The 17,721-nt window shown below is 46.6% G+C and overlaps 1 protein-coding gene across 3 annotated transcripts in view; it reads left to right on the top strand.

Annotated features, from left to right (window-relative positions):
- The window catches only part of LOC138582118 (zinc finger protein 282-like), a 140,897-nt gene that overhangs the window by 104,596 nt on the left and 18,580 nt on the right, over window positions 1-17,721 (top strand). For all 3 annotated transcript variants that reach the window (XM_069653107.1, XM_069653106.1, XM_069653105.1), the window contains exons 4-5: window positions 5,362-5,475; window positions 5,833-5,922. In XM_069653107.1, the coding sequence (XP_069509208.1) occupies window positions 5,362-5,475; window positions 5,833-5,922 (204 nt within the window). The remainder of the gene's footprint in view (window positions 1-5,361; window positions 5,476-5,832; window positions 5,923-17,721) is intronic.

The following is a 17,721-nucleotide window of genomic DNA, read 5'->3' as shown; positions in this document are numbered from 1 at the left end:
GGAAATTGTTGCAGACTTGTCTGTGGAACTCTTGTCTTTTAATAGTTCTAATTTGGTATTGTTAAACTATTTAAGCTGCAAGTCCATGTATGTGATGTTATGGCTTGTTTTGCATACTTGCATTGTTAATTCTGTATAAAATAAATAAATATATATATATATGTGTCATAATTGTACAGCACTTAATACCCTTCTGTGTTATGTTCATGCTTTATACAAATGTGTAATAAAATCAATCAATACAATATTTAAGAATATGGCTAAACTCTTCTATGATGTAATCACCAAGCCAAATAGAGCTGTAGCAGCTGCCTCTACAAGGAATACAAAGCTATCCTTATTTGGAAAATTGGCTGGTAAGCATCTAGTCTTCCCAAAAGGCCATGATCTCTCTTAGCCTAGCCCTGTACATATTTTTCATTCTAAACCTCACACCTAATAAGCAGAAGTCTATCATAGTTTAATTTCTGGATGGAGTGATGCAATATACATTTCCTAAAGGATTCAGGAACTTCAGCAGACTCACCTCACCCTCCAAACCTGTCCTTGCAACAGGACTGGGTGGGGCCAGTGAGCACCGGACTTCCTGGCTTCTATTACTGCTCTTTGTCTCCATGGGGAATTGCTTGTCCATCTTCGACACTAAGGGACAAAAGCTCAATCATAGTGTAGTGCTATCATTACAGCAGTACAAGTTGCTCTTCTGTAGTAGTTTGTTAAAGGAAACTTTTTGGTGTGAAATCCATTCCTCATCCCAGACCCAGAAACATGGGTGACCATGTAATGTGTACAGTATTGCAGAGTGTGACTGTGCGTCTCCTATACGTAAAGAAGCCGTTGGGCCTCCTAACGAGTCCGGTGATAACCGTGCTGGAAAAACTGGCAGGCTGCAGCCGGACCCAGAATGAATTACGGCCTCTGGACTTTCCGGATTTCCCGGGGCATTACAACCCCGGTGACCCGGTAATTCCGGAGGTGGAATTCCGTTAATCCCCAATCCCATGGTGTCCCATAGGACTCCACGTTGATGGTGACCATGGAAACACTGGCACCGTAAATAACGGTGTTGGTGTTTCCATTTCTGGCTGCAGGTGGGTGGCGTTTCTCCCGCCAGGTCAGACCTGGCAGGAGTGATACCACCTGCCTGCAGAACTCCTAATCTGCTGTTCCGGAGACTACGGTGGTGGCGGGTTTACCGCCACCCTTGTTTCAGGACCGGCAGGGTCATAATAAGGCCCATTATCCAAGATGGTTATTAGGTCTAGCAAATACTTTGTCGGTGTTAAAAAAAAAAAAATGGCCAGTCTGAGTCCTGGGAAACTCTGTAGCCTCCCAAACAGTTTTAGCATACATTCACCCTTTCATCCCATAATTTGGATGTACATATCCATTGGACCTGGAAACATTTGAAGAATCTCTAGGTCGACTGTAATTGTTTCAATTTTCTTGGTTTAGCCGGGGATGGTTTGATGAGCTATATCCAACCCCCATTTACAGTCCAGAGAACCTGTATAACTTTACCAGCATTGTCCATGAGGGATTGATGATAGTGCCTCTTTCACATCACTCAGGGCTGAGTGTTACATTGGTCGGCAGCCTGATTTACAGTACCCTAACAGTCAGTGAGGTATTTTTATTTAATCAGTTTATTGCTGACTAATCTATGTATATATGTATGGGATTTATAAAGCACAAGCCTAGCTGGGAAGCAACAGGGCACTGTGCAAAGGGGACACACCCAGGATGGGCTCAATGGAGCGATCAGTAATTGGCAAGATGTTCTTCTCTGCCATGTAGACTACTGGCATACTAAAGGTGGAATTTTGTGGAGTGCGTCATCCATGCTTGCTTTATTTTTAACTGAATAGATCATCTCAGCAGAGATGTATTTGATAATGGCCTCTGTCTGTACAAGTGCCTCCTTATAATCCTTGGCCACGAGTGTTGGGAATCAAACACTGTGTGGGGTACATTTTGTGATGATGTGCTTAATCTCTACTATATCGATTCCCCGGAGTAGGAAGTGCTTTAGTTAAGGCTGTCCAGGCTCAACATTCATTGCAGATTGCATTTTGTAGTTGCTTCAGTTTCCTGCTGCAGTTGGTGCAGTTATTTGTTAAGATTTTTCTGGAATGTGTTTGTGATGGTTGTGGCTTTTTGTGTAACCTTCAGTAGATGGATTGGTGGGGGTGGGGGGCCATTCATTAGTGCATTATTTTGATTTCTCTCAGGATTTTCAAACTTGCTTAGTGGTGCAGTCTGTTGTCTGTTACACTTTTACTCTTTTGTGTTGTTTTAGGCCCCTAGCATTGCCAGTATATATCGTTTGGCAATTGCAATGTCGTGCAGTAAAAGTTGTCACTTGTCTAGGAGGTAGGAACATCACTAAATAAATGCTGTTATGCTGCTAGGCAACTGAGATTAGGTGACATTATGTACACTAGTCGATCTGAGATGTCTACAACATCCATCAACCAGAAGAGTACAGTCTTCACAGTCCTCTGGAACGTGATGAAGTCTTCCAAAACTGAAAGCTGCTGTGGGACGTTATACCAGTAAGTAAATCCTTGCACATTTGGAGTTCTACCGACAATTCCTTTTATCTGGCCGGCACATAAGTAATTTGAAGTTGGTTGGTCTCAGGCATTTGGGGATCTGTTTATTTGGTAACCTAGTGTATGGCTACATGTGGATTAATGGGCTAACTCCTGGGTCTTCATGTGAGCCCTTCACTTTACTGGTAATATCTCCAGTGCCGGTGTGATGCAGTATTGATAACACATGCCAAAGGTGGACCTTCCAGCTTTGTTAGTGTCTTCTCCCATAGCTGTGTATAAATGTTGCATTTGTAGACTAAGCAGAAAATGACATTGCAAGATCTAGTGTGCATTTATGAGGGAGTTGTACCAGGATTCCTGTGTGAAGTGTCAGAGGTGGCCTCAAGAACATCCCAGCTCCCAAATGAGTTTCCAGAAACTTTATTTGATTTTCAATGGGCCTTGTGGCCTTCCCTTTCTCTCTAACCTAGGGATGAGCAATCCCACCATAACAGAGACACCCCTCAACCCCAGATTGATTCTAGTGTTGGGTATCCCCTACTATCTAAAATCTATCCAGCTTTAGACAATGACCTAAAGGCAAATGACTTGCCTATCTATCCTCTCCCAGGAAAAAACCTAAGGTTTCTAGCCAACAATTTCCCCAAGATGTGGTTTAAGGGTCATGCCTTCCAGCCTTCACCCTCTCCTTCTGTGTTCCTCTCTCTGTCTCTCTACCACTTTCCTTTTCTTCTTTTACTCTCCTTCATCCTACTCCACTCCCCATCTCTCCTTCCACACCACTACTACTCCCACATCATCTGCACTACTACTCCCACCTCCTCTGGACTACTGCTCCTTCCACCACAAAACAACCACTTCTTCCAGACTACTATAATACCACCCTCTTGTCACTCCCTTACTCATCCATTCACTAGCTTCCTGTCTTCCTACTACCCCTCTCACACACTTGAATGCATGTTCACATTACAGTACCACTTTCTCACAGCAGCCAATACCTCACCTTTTCTAGAAATCGCCTCCATGGTACACCACACCTTTCTTCTACCTTCTGGTCCCTTGATCTGCCACCTCCTTCTCCCCTGTTTCCTGTCACTGTTTTATCCTCGCCATCCTTCTGCCATTGGTGCTTCCCCATTGGTTCCCTGATCCTTTCGGTCCCCGTCTTTCCCACCTGAGAGGTGTTACAATTACGCAAATACATAGAAGGGGGAATAAGCCCGCCCCTTTTCCTCCCGCAGTCCGCCGGCCTTACAATAAAAGCCCACTCTGACAAATGACCCAGTTCATGTGAGTGTTATGGGATCTCCACTGTTTCTCAGTAAGCTGTTCTGCATCTGGCTAGCTGGTGAGCTAGTCCTTGTCTGAGTGCGGTGTGAGCTGATGCTCATTGTGATTGCTGGTGCTGCATCGTATAGCAGCACTTCCTTCATCAATTGCTAATGGGGGAGTGCTGGTGAGAGGCATATACTAAATGCTTGGGTGGGCTGTTCTGTTGTTGGGGTTCCACTAGGAGTAGAGAAGAGGGAGTTCTCTGGAAAGAAAGGAAAAAGATTGGCTAGCATGTATGACAGAAGTATGGGGTGATCAAGAATGGTACTGCAATCAATTGGGGTCTCCTGTTATTGTAGACATGGGTGGTAAAACATTCCTGACATGTTTCAGAACACAGGAAAGAAAACTGAAAAATCTCACATTTGGAACTGTCTTGTTGGGTGCTGGGCTGGGCCTCTGGGAGCGAACCAGTTCAATGGTACTGGAAAGGTGACTAATGGGCCCATGAGCATAATAGCCCAGTGATGCGCAGCTAATTGTTTTGCATCCAGTGTTATAGCCTGTGTCCTTTCAGAATTACATTTTTTAGTATAGAACTTCAAACTCAGTACAAGTCTAGTTGCTTCATGACTGATTAAGCACTCTGATGAGGATATGGTTTACAACACACTTTGTGAGTTTTATATTGTAAGAGACGAGACAAATTTATGAATATGAAATTATTTTTACTGTATCAAAATGTACAGAAAAAAATCTCAAGAATAAGGGAAGATCATACTTATCTTGGTGGGTAGGTTTTAAGTACATAGATAATTGTATTCTTTGTACACAGTTGATTATTGTGAACATATTCTATATGCTTTATTTGTTATTATTGTATTGTATTATATATATATTTTTATTATGAACGGTCAGTCTGGTTCATTGGAAGTTACTTGTTCTGCATCGCTCTATTTAGCAATAATCCTAATTGAACCAGAATAGATTAGATCTGTATTGGAATAACGATGTATCCCGATAACGGAACACCCTTGTGTAAACCATATTTTGTGGAAAAAGCAATTCTGGGATTGAAAAGATTCTGATTTACTATGTATTCTTTCCTAAATAAATTTTATATTTTGAAATAGACTTTCCAGTGATTAGCACAAAGGCCCTCGCTATTAATGAGGTGATAACTCTAAATACAAGCAGTATTTCAAAACACTGCCTGTTTTTACCGACTATCTGAGTGTAGGTCAAGAGATATCTGCCACATGCAGTATTTTGTGAAATGCCACATTTGAGCTATACCGCTGCTGTACCATATCTATCCCCGTGAAGAGGAATAGAAATGCAATCTTTTTTAGGATGGCAGAACATGACAGAGGTTTCTGGAAATGTGCATGTTTTACCAGCAGTAGGGCAATACCGTGGAGACCGCCAGAATACCACATGTAGCCATCCAATAGACATATCGTAAAACTCACATTGAGGCCCTAAGGCATTGAATTCTGGAACATATAACCTATTTAAACTTATTCTACAGGATTTCCATCACCTAAACCTGAGAGCTTGCTTAGGATGGAGGAGGAGTCAGTTGCGGAGTTGATGGCTCACACTGGTGCAGAAGTAGAAGAAATTAGCACTGACTCTGACTCAGGTAAATTTTAAATGCACTGGAGTTTATAATTGACAGCATAAGGTATTGTATGTTGTCATTTTGTACAGCAAGACCTTTACAGATACAACAGAGTTGGTCATTGCTGGGATTGTAATGTGGGGACACCCTTATCTGCTTGGTATTACCTAAAACCCCACATCTGTGTTATACCTTATTTCCACTTTCTGCTAGTGTCTGGGCATCCCCTGATATGAATGTTGACAAAGGATTTGTTCTGTGTGACGCGTGATCGATTTCTCACTTTGTCTTTTTGCCTGAAAACGCAGGTGCCCTGCTGAATGTTAGATGTATGTTAAATTCTGTATTCTAATAATGGCGGTGAATTTGTTATTCCAGTTCTTTCATTCAGGATCAAAGAAGAGGAAGAAACATTTATCATTGACCAGCAATGCACTGGAATGAAAGACAACAATAGTACACCAACAAGTAGGTAAAATGTATACCCTTTTAAAGGCAACACTCTCCTAAAACGAGGGTGAGAGGATAAGCTCTGGGAGGACATAGTGTTGGGTGTTAACATTAAGATGTACTTGTCAGCTGTAGGTAGCTATAATGGAATTGTTCACTATCTGAATGTGGCTCTTATTGCCCTATATCTCTTTTGAATGTTGATGTGAAGCTCTTTGCCGGGGTGTTGGCAGCACACTTGGGCCGATTGATGCTGACATTGATAAATGGCGATCAGGTTGGCTTTATATGTGGGAGACGGACAGCAGATAACTTGCGCAAAACTATTGATTTGATGGCTTCAGTTGACACCTCTGACGTTGCTCAATCTTTGCCTCTCTTGATGCAGAGAAGGCCTTCGACAGAGTGGAGTGGCTATTTCTAAGGGCGGTTTTGGGTAAAATGGAATTCCAGTCTTGTTTGTTGATAGGTGTCTTGCCCTTATACAGGACCCCAAGAGCTAAGGAGACCGTGAACCGCTTGTCCTCTGATTAGTTTCCATTGACGAGGGGCACCCGTCAGGTCTGTCCTCTCTCCCCATTACTTTTCGCTTCTCACCTCTGGCGGATTCCATTTGTAGGCACACAGGCATTCACGGATTAGTGAAAAGGGGGAGAGAATATAAATTGTCTTTCTTTGCAGATGATGTCCTGTTGTACCTTACAAAATCTAGTGCTTCCCTGCCTGCGGTAATTGAGGCACTACAGGAATATGGAGTCTGCTCTGGGTTTAAGTTGAACTGTGGGAAGTCAAAGGTTATGCCCTTAAAAAAACACTTAAAAAACCCTACTTCTGCCTTGGATAATCCTGTCAGGGGAGGTGGTCTTTAAATGGAAAGGGAGGGATTGCGTTACCTTGGAGTTATTCTGCATAAGGATCTCTCCAAATTATATAATTTAGCCTTTTTATGGGCAGTCATAAAGTCGGACTTGGCAAGCTGGTCGACTTTGATCCTTTCGTGGGCTGGCCCTCTCTCCGCACTAAAAATGGATATCCTCTCACGCTTGTTATTTCTGTTTCAAGAATTACTGGCTCAATTTCCACAATCATTTTTAGGGAGGCAAAGCAGACTCTTTTGAGAATTTTGTGGAAGGGGGCAAAATCATGCTTAGCCTATAGCAAATTGATACAGCCTAAGGACAAGGGTGGGGTAGGCTATCCGGATATATGGGAATTTTATAGGACGGTACAATTGAGTCTTACTAGACCATCGACGAGGCAGTCTCTGGTAACAGCGGGGGAATGGTTATGGGTGCCCGTTAAATGTCTTCCGAGGAAGTCAGGTTACACCCTGTATTGGAAAGGTTGTGGAAGAAATCAATACTCTCGCAGAATGTCACAACCTGACCTTCTCCCCCTGAGCTGCCTTTGGGCCCCCTCCATTGAGGAACAAGATCCATGAACCTCTTTGCTTTCAGTCCTGTTATGAGGGGGTTTGATACGAGCAGGACAGTTCTGGAAGGGCGGTTCTTTTCTTACAAAGTTCAAGCTTGATGAGAAGTTGAGGATGGGATCAATGTCTAACTTCATGTATTTGCAGTTATGCGGTATTCTTTCGGACCGTACCTGGAAGGCACAGTTGAGTCGCCCTTTGATGACTTTTGAGCGGGTGTTAGATATTCATGTAGTTTCGACTGGCTTGATCTCAAAGCTTTATTCTGCCCTGCTGGAAGCTAGGGATACAGGAACACAGACAGCTTGGTGGTATGGGCATGAGATATTTCATTTCTGGAGGGCAGGGATGTGCTGCCAATCATGGTCAACCTCTACAGCTATGCAATACAAGATTCATGGGTATTGGCTATTGCAGTGCTGGCAGTACTCTCCGGATAGGTTGTCTAAAATGTTCCCAAACTCTAACCCGTATTGTTGGAGGGGGTGTGGTGTGATTGGGACACATCACCATATCTGGTGGGACTGTCTGGTAATCCAGAACTTTTGGAAAGAGGTTTTGTCTTGGGTTAAGGCCATGGACAGTGTGGAGAGAACCTTACCCTCCTTACTATTGGTTTTTGGTTTGGACGACGATGGTTTATTTTGTACAACAGTACCCCATCTCACGGCCAATTTGTTTTCTAGAGGCCAGAGTTGGGATAACTTTATATTGGAAACGGAGCCGTCTGCCCACTCGCAAAGAATGGCTTTGTAAGGTATAGGAGATCTACGATACGGAGAGCTTAGCGGCAGCCTTCTCAGAGTCACACAAGGATGTTGAAATGGAATGGTTTCTTTTTTTAATGTACTATACGCAGCAGAGATTGTCAAACTCCACAGCAACGCCCTGAGATTGACCTAATTTATTAATAACTATGACAGATGCTTGTTTAAAAGCTGCAGGGGTAAGCAGGTTTTTCTCTCCTTTTCTGTTTTTTTTGTCTTACTTTTGGCAGGATCGGATCTGATTTGATGTTATTAGCAACCAGAACATTGTAGTATGTTTTCAAATGTTCTTTAAGCAGAATGTTTCTCTTTGAATCATTGATGCACTTTGTTTTCTAATATTTAGCTAGTTTCCTTCTGGGATGGGTGGGAGGGAGGAAGAACATTTTAAAAAATAATTATTCAGAGGGGTCTTAGCGATTTTGCCATGTTTTCACTTTTGATCTCAGGACTGGGGCAGGTCTGTGTTTGATTTTCTGTTTTACTGCATAGGTTTGAGCTGACACTGCATTGATGGGGGGGATACAGTGGGCTTTTGAATGGAAATGTAATGCTGTTACGAATGTTTGTGTTCTTTGATTTTGGGCATTGTGGCCGGACTTTGAGACCAGTCCGGGAGTTGTGAATATTGTGTTATCATCTTTTGTTCTTCTTCTGAATACAAAAAACATATAATAAATACGCTCTAGATCCCATTTTGACACTTCAATCCAACACCTGTGAAGGTGTGTTTTTAAAGTCCCAACTCTAACCATTGTAAGGGTGCAGAAGTAGACTCTGGACACAAAGGTGGAATGCTTGTTGGTATAGACTTTTATTGAACTGAAAATAAGGAAGAACCCTACCTGTCCCTATAACTAGGAGGGGTTTCCCTGCCTCAAAAAAACCGAGAATGCTTGTCAAATGTATAAAGTCCACTGTCCTAAATCTATTTTTATCCCTTATACTTCTACAGAAAACCTATAACTAAACTACACCCTGCATGGAAAGGTTTGACTTCCTCAAGTGTTCCTCAGGTCCTCTTTATCAATAGTCTCTTCATCACAGTTCTGTCTTCTGCCAAAGGATATGACTCCCTTCCTCTGGATTTTTCTTTACCCCTTGGACTTTCCATGGCTTGTGCCAAAGTTTCTCTTCCCCTGGACTTCTCGTGCTTTATGCCAAATGTCTCTTGCCCTGGACTTCTCGTCTTGTACTTTGTGGCCCAGACTCCTTGTTAAATTATGCAATGTCTCCTAAATAGGCCCGGTCCACTATCTTGCCAGGCATCTCTTACAGTCTCTTTGGGGTGCTCTTTCACCCACTCCAGTCTCAACTTGTCCCTTTTCTTTGGTCCCACTGTTATGAAGAAGATGGCTCTGCACTTCCTCCCAACAACAAACTCTGGGGTATCCCTGTGCCTTCTTGGTCCTCTGCATACCTTTCTACTTGGTCTGTGAGGATTCCCGTCCTCTGCAACACCGGACAGCTTCTGTGGCTTCCCATGGGCTCTCGTGGTCTTCCTGCAGTGTTCGGCACTGTACCACGCTGGTTTCCCTCCGTGCTTCTGGTCTCACATGGACCACTCGGATGGCCTTGATTCTGCCACCAGACGCTGGAACCCACATCCCGGTAAGTCATGGTACTTCCCCGTCTTGATGTTCTCCACCTCTCTGTTCCAGGTGGTCAGGTCTGCCGTGAGGGCGCAAGACCTCTCCTCACCATTCCGCTCCCTGGTGGGAAGCTGCTCTGGGGCAGGACAGACTCTGAGGGGAGTCCCTTGTCAGTTTGTATATCCTTACTTCTTTCTAGCTTCCAATAGCCAGCACGTTTGTATCGGTTCCACATGGGGCGCTGCATCACCTTGCTTTTCTTCATGACAGTACTTTTGAAATTATCCATATTCACTCTTCGTCATAGTGTTATTTGCCTGATAAACCCAATTACTATGTATAAGGAAGTTGGTGGAAGCAAGAGTAGAAAGAGAGGATGAGAGTATCTGAGTCCTACATATAGGGCTGGATGCCTCATGTCTAACAGCATGATGGTGTGAATAATGCGTTCTCCCTTGGCAGTCCTCACTTCTCCCAGAGAGGGGGTACCCACCCATGGAATCCTCCCACTGAGTACCACCCCCAGGGAGACTGTCAGGTAGGGCGGCCTACCCTCCCTGGCTCCTGGGAAGGGTGCCCCTCTCGGGAAGAAGTGATGACATTGGGGGATTCGGCACACCATCTACTCTGCCAAGAATTTGACATCATCTAAGAACACACAACCTCCCTTTCCAGCCTTGGAAATCCTCAACCAAGGGACCACCATTAGCATCGCCTTAAACCCTACAAAACAAATAAGTCTGGCTTTTTTACATTGAATAGTGTTTTGTGCATGGGGAATGAAGATTTGCTGTGTTTATGGTGGAATATTGTGCTTGAAGAGTATTCTGGAACATTTTAATGCCAGCAGACAGATTCAACTCCCTCTCTACCAACCTGAACAGTTATGCACAATGTGGGAATCTAACTGTCCTTCTTAATAGGACTCTTAACCCTTAAGGGATGTACACACCTTCGTCAGAGGCTTACTGATAAAGGATGAGACATGCCACAGTTGCTACTTTTTTTTATCAGGCCGAACCAGACCTGACAAATATACTGTCACAACATATTAAATTGTTGTCACTTGTTGGAATACTCAGGGTCTGATCTCCGTTTGTGTGCATACAAAGAGGTGAACGCATTTATATGGTGCACACACAGCACTTTCAGGAGATCTGTCACACCCAATTTTATTGAGATGGTCACAGCCATTCTAGTGATTTAAAAAAATCTTGTGTATGGTGTGGACCTTGTTATGTGGGATGCTGATTAGCTGTAACAACCCTGTGCCTCCTAAGTAAACTCTCAATCCTACCCAGAGTGAAGTGTATTCAAATAACTAAGACATGTATCTAGACCATAACAGACACAGCACTGAAAATTGCAAATCTCCAGTCATTGTGCATACTATTTCGAGAGGGATAACAGAAGCATAGAAAAGTGATCCTAGAGAGGTACACTTCACAGGTACAGCACAGGTAACCGCAGTGCAAGCTGCCCTCCCACACGCACACACACCAGTAGTTGAAGGTTTTCTCACACACAAAAAAAAGGTACAGAATTTACAGCAGCATTACAAGCCTACCCTACACATACAGCAAAGGCAGCAGTGCACACTTCCTTCACACATGTATCACAATGGGGTTTTGGTGCAGTATAACACTGGTTACCCAGGCACATGAAGAATAGGTATAAAATAGACATTATCTGATGTACACAGTAAAGGGGACAGCAGGGCAGCAACAGAAAAAAGCTTACAGTGCTGTTTCTTTTGAGATATGGCATAGAAATGTTTATAATGTCCAATTCAAGGCACTGGGTAGCAGTATTGGCACTGTTCTGATGAATGAACTGCACTCCAATAGAAATGCTATCACTGACCCATTGAAAAACAACTTGAGTCCTACAGAGCATTTCTGTGAGTGTTTGAGTTTTGCAGTTCAAATGAGAAAATAATCAAATCATTGCAGTCTTGGATTGAAGTACTAGGCTTGGCCTATTCACGCTATTACCAATCCTGCACAGGCATATTGTTTCCATTTCAATACATCCACTGCAGTCCTAAAAAGAAGTACCAGTGTTATCCCATTTAAAGTATTACATTACTGGTGAACATGTGTTTATGTGGCAGGGATGGAGCTCTGTGGATGTGCAGGTACATGAACAAGTGATGGGTAGGTGAGTGAAGGGTTTGGCAGTGAGTGAATGTATTGAGCGAGTGGCTGGTGTATGAATACATGGATGGATAGTGAGTGAATAATCCAGTGGAAGTTCAGTGAAAGCTTGGGTAATTCTGAGTTTAAACGTGGATCAATTCTGAGTGAATGAGTGTTTACATGGAGAGTGAATGTGTGGCTGTTTATTTGGATGAATTAACTAATATAAATTAATTGCTCAATACACGCACGCGCGCGCGCACACACACACACACACTTTTTTTTATCTTTATTTGTAAGTTTTACAATTTATCATAAAAAGAAAACCTAACTAAACATAGTATATAAGATACAAAGCGGTGTTGGAGAAAAAAGAGAACCAACAAGCAATGCTATGCTATAATACCCCACCATTCTAAGTAATAATTCTCAATAAATTGAAAGAAAGAAAATAAGAAGAAAAAAAAAGAAACACACACTTGAGCCGGATCTTCTTAAGTTCTGGAAACTGCTCAAGACTTTTCTTTTCTCCTCTTCCTTCCCTCTCCCCTTTCTGTACTAACACGCCATCTGCCACTGCAACTGGGGCCTATTCCCTTCAGAGTCATACAGGGGCCAGACCAGGGCTGGACTGCCCCACCGGGACATCCCCCGGTAGGCCTCTGGCCGCATAGGGCCTCTTCGGTGCAGAAGGATACATGTGGCATGAATCCGCCTGAGTGGCTTCTTTTGAATTGGCAGACGCAGCACTTTTTTTTTTCTTCATTGCAGGGCTAACGGCTCGCGCATGCGCTGGAGGGCCTGGGCATCGGGGTACCCCACCTGCCCTGCACACACACATTGCACAGGTCAGGTGCAGGGTCAGGTTGCAGGCAGTAGCTGTCCCTACGGGCTTGAGGCCTTCGGCTGGAGACTCGAAGGTAAGCAGACGCTTTTAATGAAAGCAGTGCAGTGTGCCACGAAATACACAGGTCCAATGGGCTACCACAGAGGGGAGCAATGTTACCCTGAATTTGCGTGTCAGCTTTATAGATGTTCAACTCAATTCGCTTTTAACAGCACTGATTTTCTTTTCACTTAGTGGCTGAGGTGGGGAGGGGAAGCGTCCAACAAAGCTGTGGCAGAATAGCTGAGCACGATGAAAGAACATGGGGTGATTTGCTGCACCGGGTGTCAGGGAAGGATATGGTGCTTTTGGCTGCATTGGTAAATACACAGGTGGCAGTAAAGGGTGGTGTGCCAGTTTAGGTAGTGTTGGTCCACACTTGTGTACATGTAGATGACCGACTGCTCCGCACACTGGCTCTTTTCAGGTCATTGGCATAGTACCAGCATAGCCTGTGCACCCACCACGGGACGCGGGAACAGGCCTCAGCAGTCCCCCCACCAGCCCCTGAGTTCCTCCATATAAAATGTCATGTCATGTGCGTCCTTGGGTACAGTGGGACCCAGAGGAATTCGAAGGATGGCCAGAGGGAGGACGCGCTAGATGTGTCCCATATGAAGCAGGCTTGGTGGGGTTTGGGGAGCACACCTCCCACTGATATGTTGCAATGCCCATCATTAAATCATGCCGCCACGTGCTCCAAACAGAAAAGAACCACACACAGTAAATTCACAAAACATCCGATTGCCATTTTCCATGAAAATATGCGGGAGGTCCACCGCGTGTTGCACTGCACACTGCAGCACTGCAGTCTGCCCAGAACAGCAGCTTAAGCAGGGACACGGATTTCGGGCAGGCACAGTCGGGGGGGGGGGGGAGTGGGGATACCCAACCAGGAAGACATTTACTCCTACGTCCTGTCCCCTTTCCTCCATACTTATGGGACATCTCTCCGTCCTGTGGGACGGGACCGGAGGACATCTGTCCGTCCTGTGGGACGGGACCGGAGGACATCTCTCCGTCCTGTGGGACGGGACCGGTGCACTTTGTAAAAAGCATCCAAAAATGTTTCCCAAAGTTTGTCCTTCCTCTCTTTCTTGCGCTCATCACCCATCAGTCCTTTTCTCCGCTCGTTCGGGACTGGACGCACTTGCATCCTCGGAAGATTTTCTTCCCTTTTTCCTCTCTGGCTCTCACTAGCGATCGTTTACTAGTCTGTCTATGTCGTTCAAACTAGACTTTCCAGATTGTTCATCGTGTCACCGTTGTTTCGATAGGGCGGATCCCATCCTCTTTGCTTAGAGTGTTTGGGTCCGGATCACCGTTGGGACTCCTGTTTTTACTGCGTCTCCCTTTCGGTCTGGACACTTCAACGTCAGTTGGAGCGGTGGGAGGAGGTGTTCTGGCAAGCTCCTCCTTCACATTTTCAGGCGTTCATCGAGGAGAAGAAAAAACGCCTGGTAAGTTCTTTACTTTTCAGAGTACCCCGGCCAGGGAATACCTTTCCGGGTTCCTCTCGGGCCGGGAGGGGCGTTGATCGCTCTGTCTCCGGGGTTCGCCCTGAGGTGCCCATTGGGCCTAATAATTCTACCAGAGTTTTCTCCGAGGGTCTCCGTAAGGGGCCTGTGGATACCTGAGTACGCTGCGAGGCCCCTCCTGTAGGGGCTGTTTGTAGACCCAATTCTACTGAGTCGTGGGGTACCGGAGCTCGCTCTGAGGCCTCTGTCGGCTTCCCTCAAAAATAAGACCGGGGTGCGCCCCGAGGCCTTGGGTGGGCTTGTCGTACTGAACGGATGTTCGAGGCCCGAGTAGATAAGGCTGTTACCGGACCTGGGTCCGAGGTCCCTCGTTCAGAGGCTAAAGCTACCAACAGTTCTGAGAGGCCTGACAAGGCCTTGTCGGTGAAAGCTGTTTCTCACCGTTCCCGCTCTTGCTGTGATACCAGACCTGTTGAGGGGGCAAATAAGCGAAGTTCTTCTTTTACCAGCAGTGCTGAGGTCCTTCCTGGGAAGGCTGATTTGGCGGTTTGTATGTCGCAGAAACATACCAGGCCTCACAGTACCGGCTCTGCCGAGGTTCCTTATGTTAAGGCTAAAGTTAAGACCCCTGATCCATCGACGGGGACTCCTGCCTCACTTCCTCACGTGCCGCAGTTCCCCTCAGATGAGGACAAAATGGCACCTGTTCCCGCCACGACCGCGGCGGCCATTTTAGGTGCTAACCCTACAACTACGCCATCGGCCTCAGGTGTAGGGCTTGGTCCCTTGTGCAGATCCTTATCGGCCAGTTTACGATTGGAACGCCCGGATGCCTCTTCCGCACAATGTTTCGTTGTCGGCACCTTTGATTTATGTGGATACGTCGGTGGAGGGACCTATGTGGCACCCTTCCCTGTTACGTCCCTGGATTTGTCCACCTCATGAGAGGCCTCCTCAGGTTCCGAAAGAGTCCCCGGAGGACGCTTTTATCTGTAAATTTCAAACGCTTATGTGTACCGACCCCATGAGGGAATATTTCAAAGGGCTTTTCAGGGAGATATGTCCACCTGCACCGCCGGCTCCACCCGTTCCTCTGGTGGTTCCGCCGGCACCTCCCCTGCCTACGGTGCCTTCCCAGATTCTGCCACCTTTGCCTCCATTGTCCCCGGTGGACAAGGCAGCGCCTGACACGGCTCAGCAGGATCCTGACCTGTCAGATAACGCCCAAGGTGATCAGGACAACGAGGACCTTCCCCACTCTATTAGAGCTTTTCATGACCGGGTACTAGACATGATGAGATTCTTAGATGTTCCGGTGCCCGAGGCACCCGCTCCGCAGGAGGGCGTGCTTTCTGGGGCATTCGCCCTGTCTCCCTTGGAGCGTACCGGCCTGTTCTTGCAGAAGGACGTTCTGGCCGAGGTCTGCAGAGTCTGGTAAAAGCCACACTCTGTACTTTTTGTCAATAAGAAAATTGACGCGAGATACAGGCTGCATTCTTCAGAAGAGGTAGCCCTGTCGTCTTGTCCGCCTCCCTCCTCCACAGTGGTGGCTGCGGCCACTTTGCAGTCCAGGCCTGCAGCTTCCTCGTCCACGACGGCTACTCAGGTTCTGGGAAAGGAGGACAAGCTCCTAGACTCCCTCGGGAGGAAAATCTTCGCCAACTCGGCCTTGCAGCTCAAGCAGGCCAACGCTGAATTGATTTTAGCGGGAGCTAACATGCGGATGTGGAAAGTTCTGTCAGAGTTTGAGGAGTTTATCCCGGTCGAGAAGTTCAAAGACTTCAAAGGTGGCCTATCTGACGCCAGGGTCTTGGCCCAGGATCTCCTGGAGGCTGCGGCTCATCACGTAGACACCTCGGCTCGGGGCCTTATGCTGGGGGTTGATACCTTATGGCAGGTGTGGCTGCATGCCACTAAATTTTCAAAAGAAGTGCAGGACAGGGTGTTGGACCTTCCGTTCGATGGTAAGGAGCTCTTTCGTTCTACAACAGATGTAGAGCTCGCCAAAAGGAAGGATCGCACTCGGACATCTAAGTCAATGTCTGTCCTGGTTAAGGCTCCTTTCAAAACCCAGAGACCGTTGTCACAAAGTCGACCTTGTTTTGGCTTTAGGGGCTTCCTCGACTGCAAATCTCGCAGAGTGGATACCCCTGCGGGGAATAACCGCCGTAGGCAACAACGGACGCAGTTTTTCTCCCGCTCCTCAGCCTCCTCCTCAGGTTCAGGTGGCACCGCCACCGATAAACCTACTAAATGAGGGTTTTCCACGCTCGCACGAGACCCCGGTGGGAGGACGCATTGCGTCTCATTGGGAGGCGTGGCAGACCATCACAGAAGACAGATGGGTCTTGTCAGCCGCTCGGGCAGGCTTCCGCTTACCTCTACCCCCTACCACACCCCTCAACCCTCCTTTTCAGCTGTCAGGCTTGCCCTCCCTCAAAGCCAAAGTTCAGAAACTTCTGGACCTCAGAGCTGTGGAACCCGTTCCCCTCGGGGAGCGAGGGGAGGGCTTCTACTCCCGGCTATTTACGGTGCCCAAACCCAACCAGGCTGGCCTGCGCACCATTCTAGACCTTTCCCAGTTCAATCTTTTCCTACCCCAAGAGAAATTCAAGATGATCACGCCCAGCCAGGTACGCTCCTCCTTGCAGATGGGCGACTGGCTCAGCGTTGTGGATCTTCAGGACGCGTACATGCATATCCTGATTTGGAACCCACACAGGAGATATCTCCGCTTCTCTTTGGGAGAGGAACACTTCCAGTTTCGAGTGCTTCCTTTTGGCCTCAGCTCGGCGCTGCGTGTCTTTACAAAGATGATGTCGGTGATTACGGCTTATCTTAGTCTCCAGGGTATCCATGTGTATCCATATTTGGACGACTGGCTCTTACGCAGCCCTTGTCTGCTGGCAGCAGCGGGCCATCTCCAGTCTCTCCTTCAGCTCCTGTTCCATCTTGGGCTGTTGGTGAACTGGCGGAAATCTTCCATGACAGTCTCGCAGGACCTGATTTTCCTGGATTTTCGCTGGAACGCGATCGACTGCAGAGTGTACCTGACCGGAGACAGAATGACGGATCTGTTAGCCACGTGTCCGATGTTTGCGCAGTCGGAGGGCATGTCGGCCTGGTGGTTCCAGGGGCTTCTGGGCCTCATGGCTTTGTGTGTGCTGGCTCTTCCTCTTGCTCGTCTCAAGATGGCTCTTTGGAGTTCCTGGTGTCAGGCTGTGGACCCGGATTCCATGAGAGTGGACCTGAATTGGTGGTCATCTCTCAGCAACCTGTCGGGGGCGCAGGGTTTCAGGACCCAGCCCCCATGGTGACGATCACGACGGACTCCTCCCTTCTAGGGGTGGGGTGCGACGTTAGATCTTCTTCAGGTCTCGGACCTCTGGTCGCCTCAGGACAAGCTCCTGCACATAAATCATTTGGAGCTTCTGGCGATCTTTCTGGCAAAAGGTGGTCTGCATACGCACCGACAATGTGGTGTCAATGTATTACATCAACAAGCAAGGGGGAACGAAGTCTCT

The sequence above is a fragment of the Ambystoma mexicanum genome, chromosome 3q (assembly GCF_040938575.1).
Source record: "Ambystoma mexicanum isolate Mex_15411 chromosome 3q, UKY_AmexF1_1, whole genome shotgun sequence".
NCBI classification, from domain to species: domain Eukaryota; kingdom Metazoa; phylum Chordata; class Amphibia; order Caudata; family Ambystomatidae; genus Ambystoma; species Ambystoma mexicanum.
Note: the sequence above shows the minus strand (reverse complement) of the source record. Positions and strands in the feature narration are given on the sequence as shown.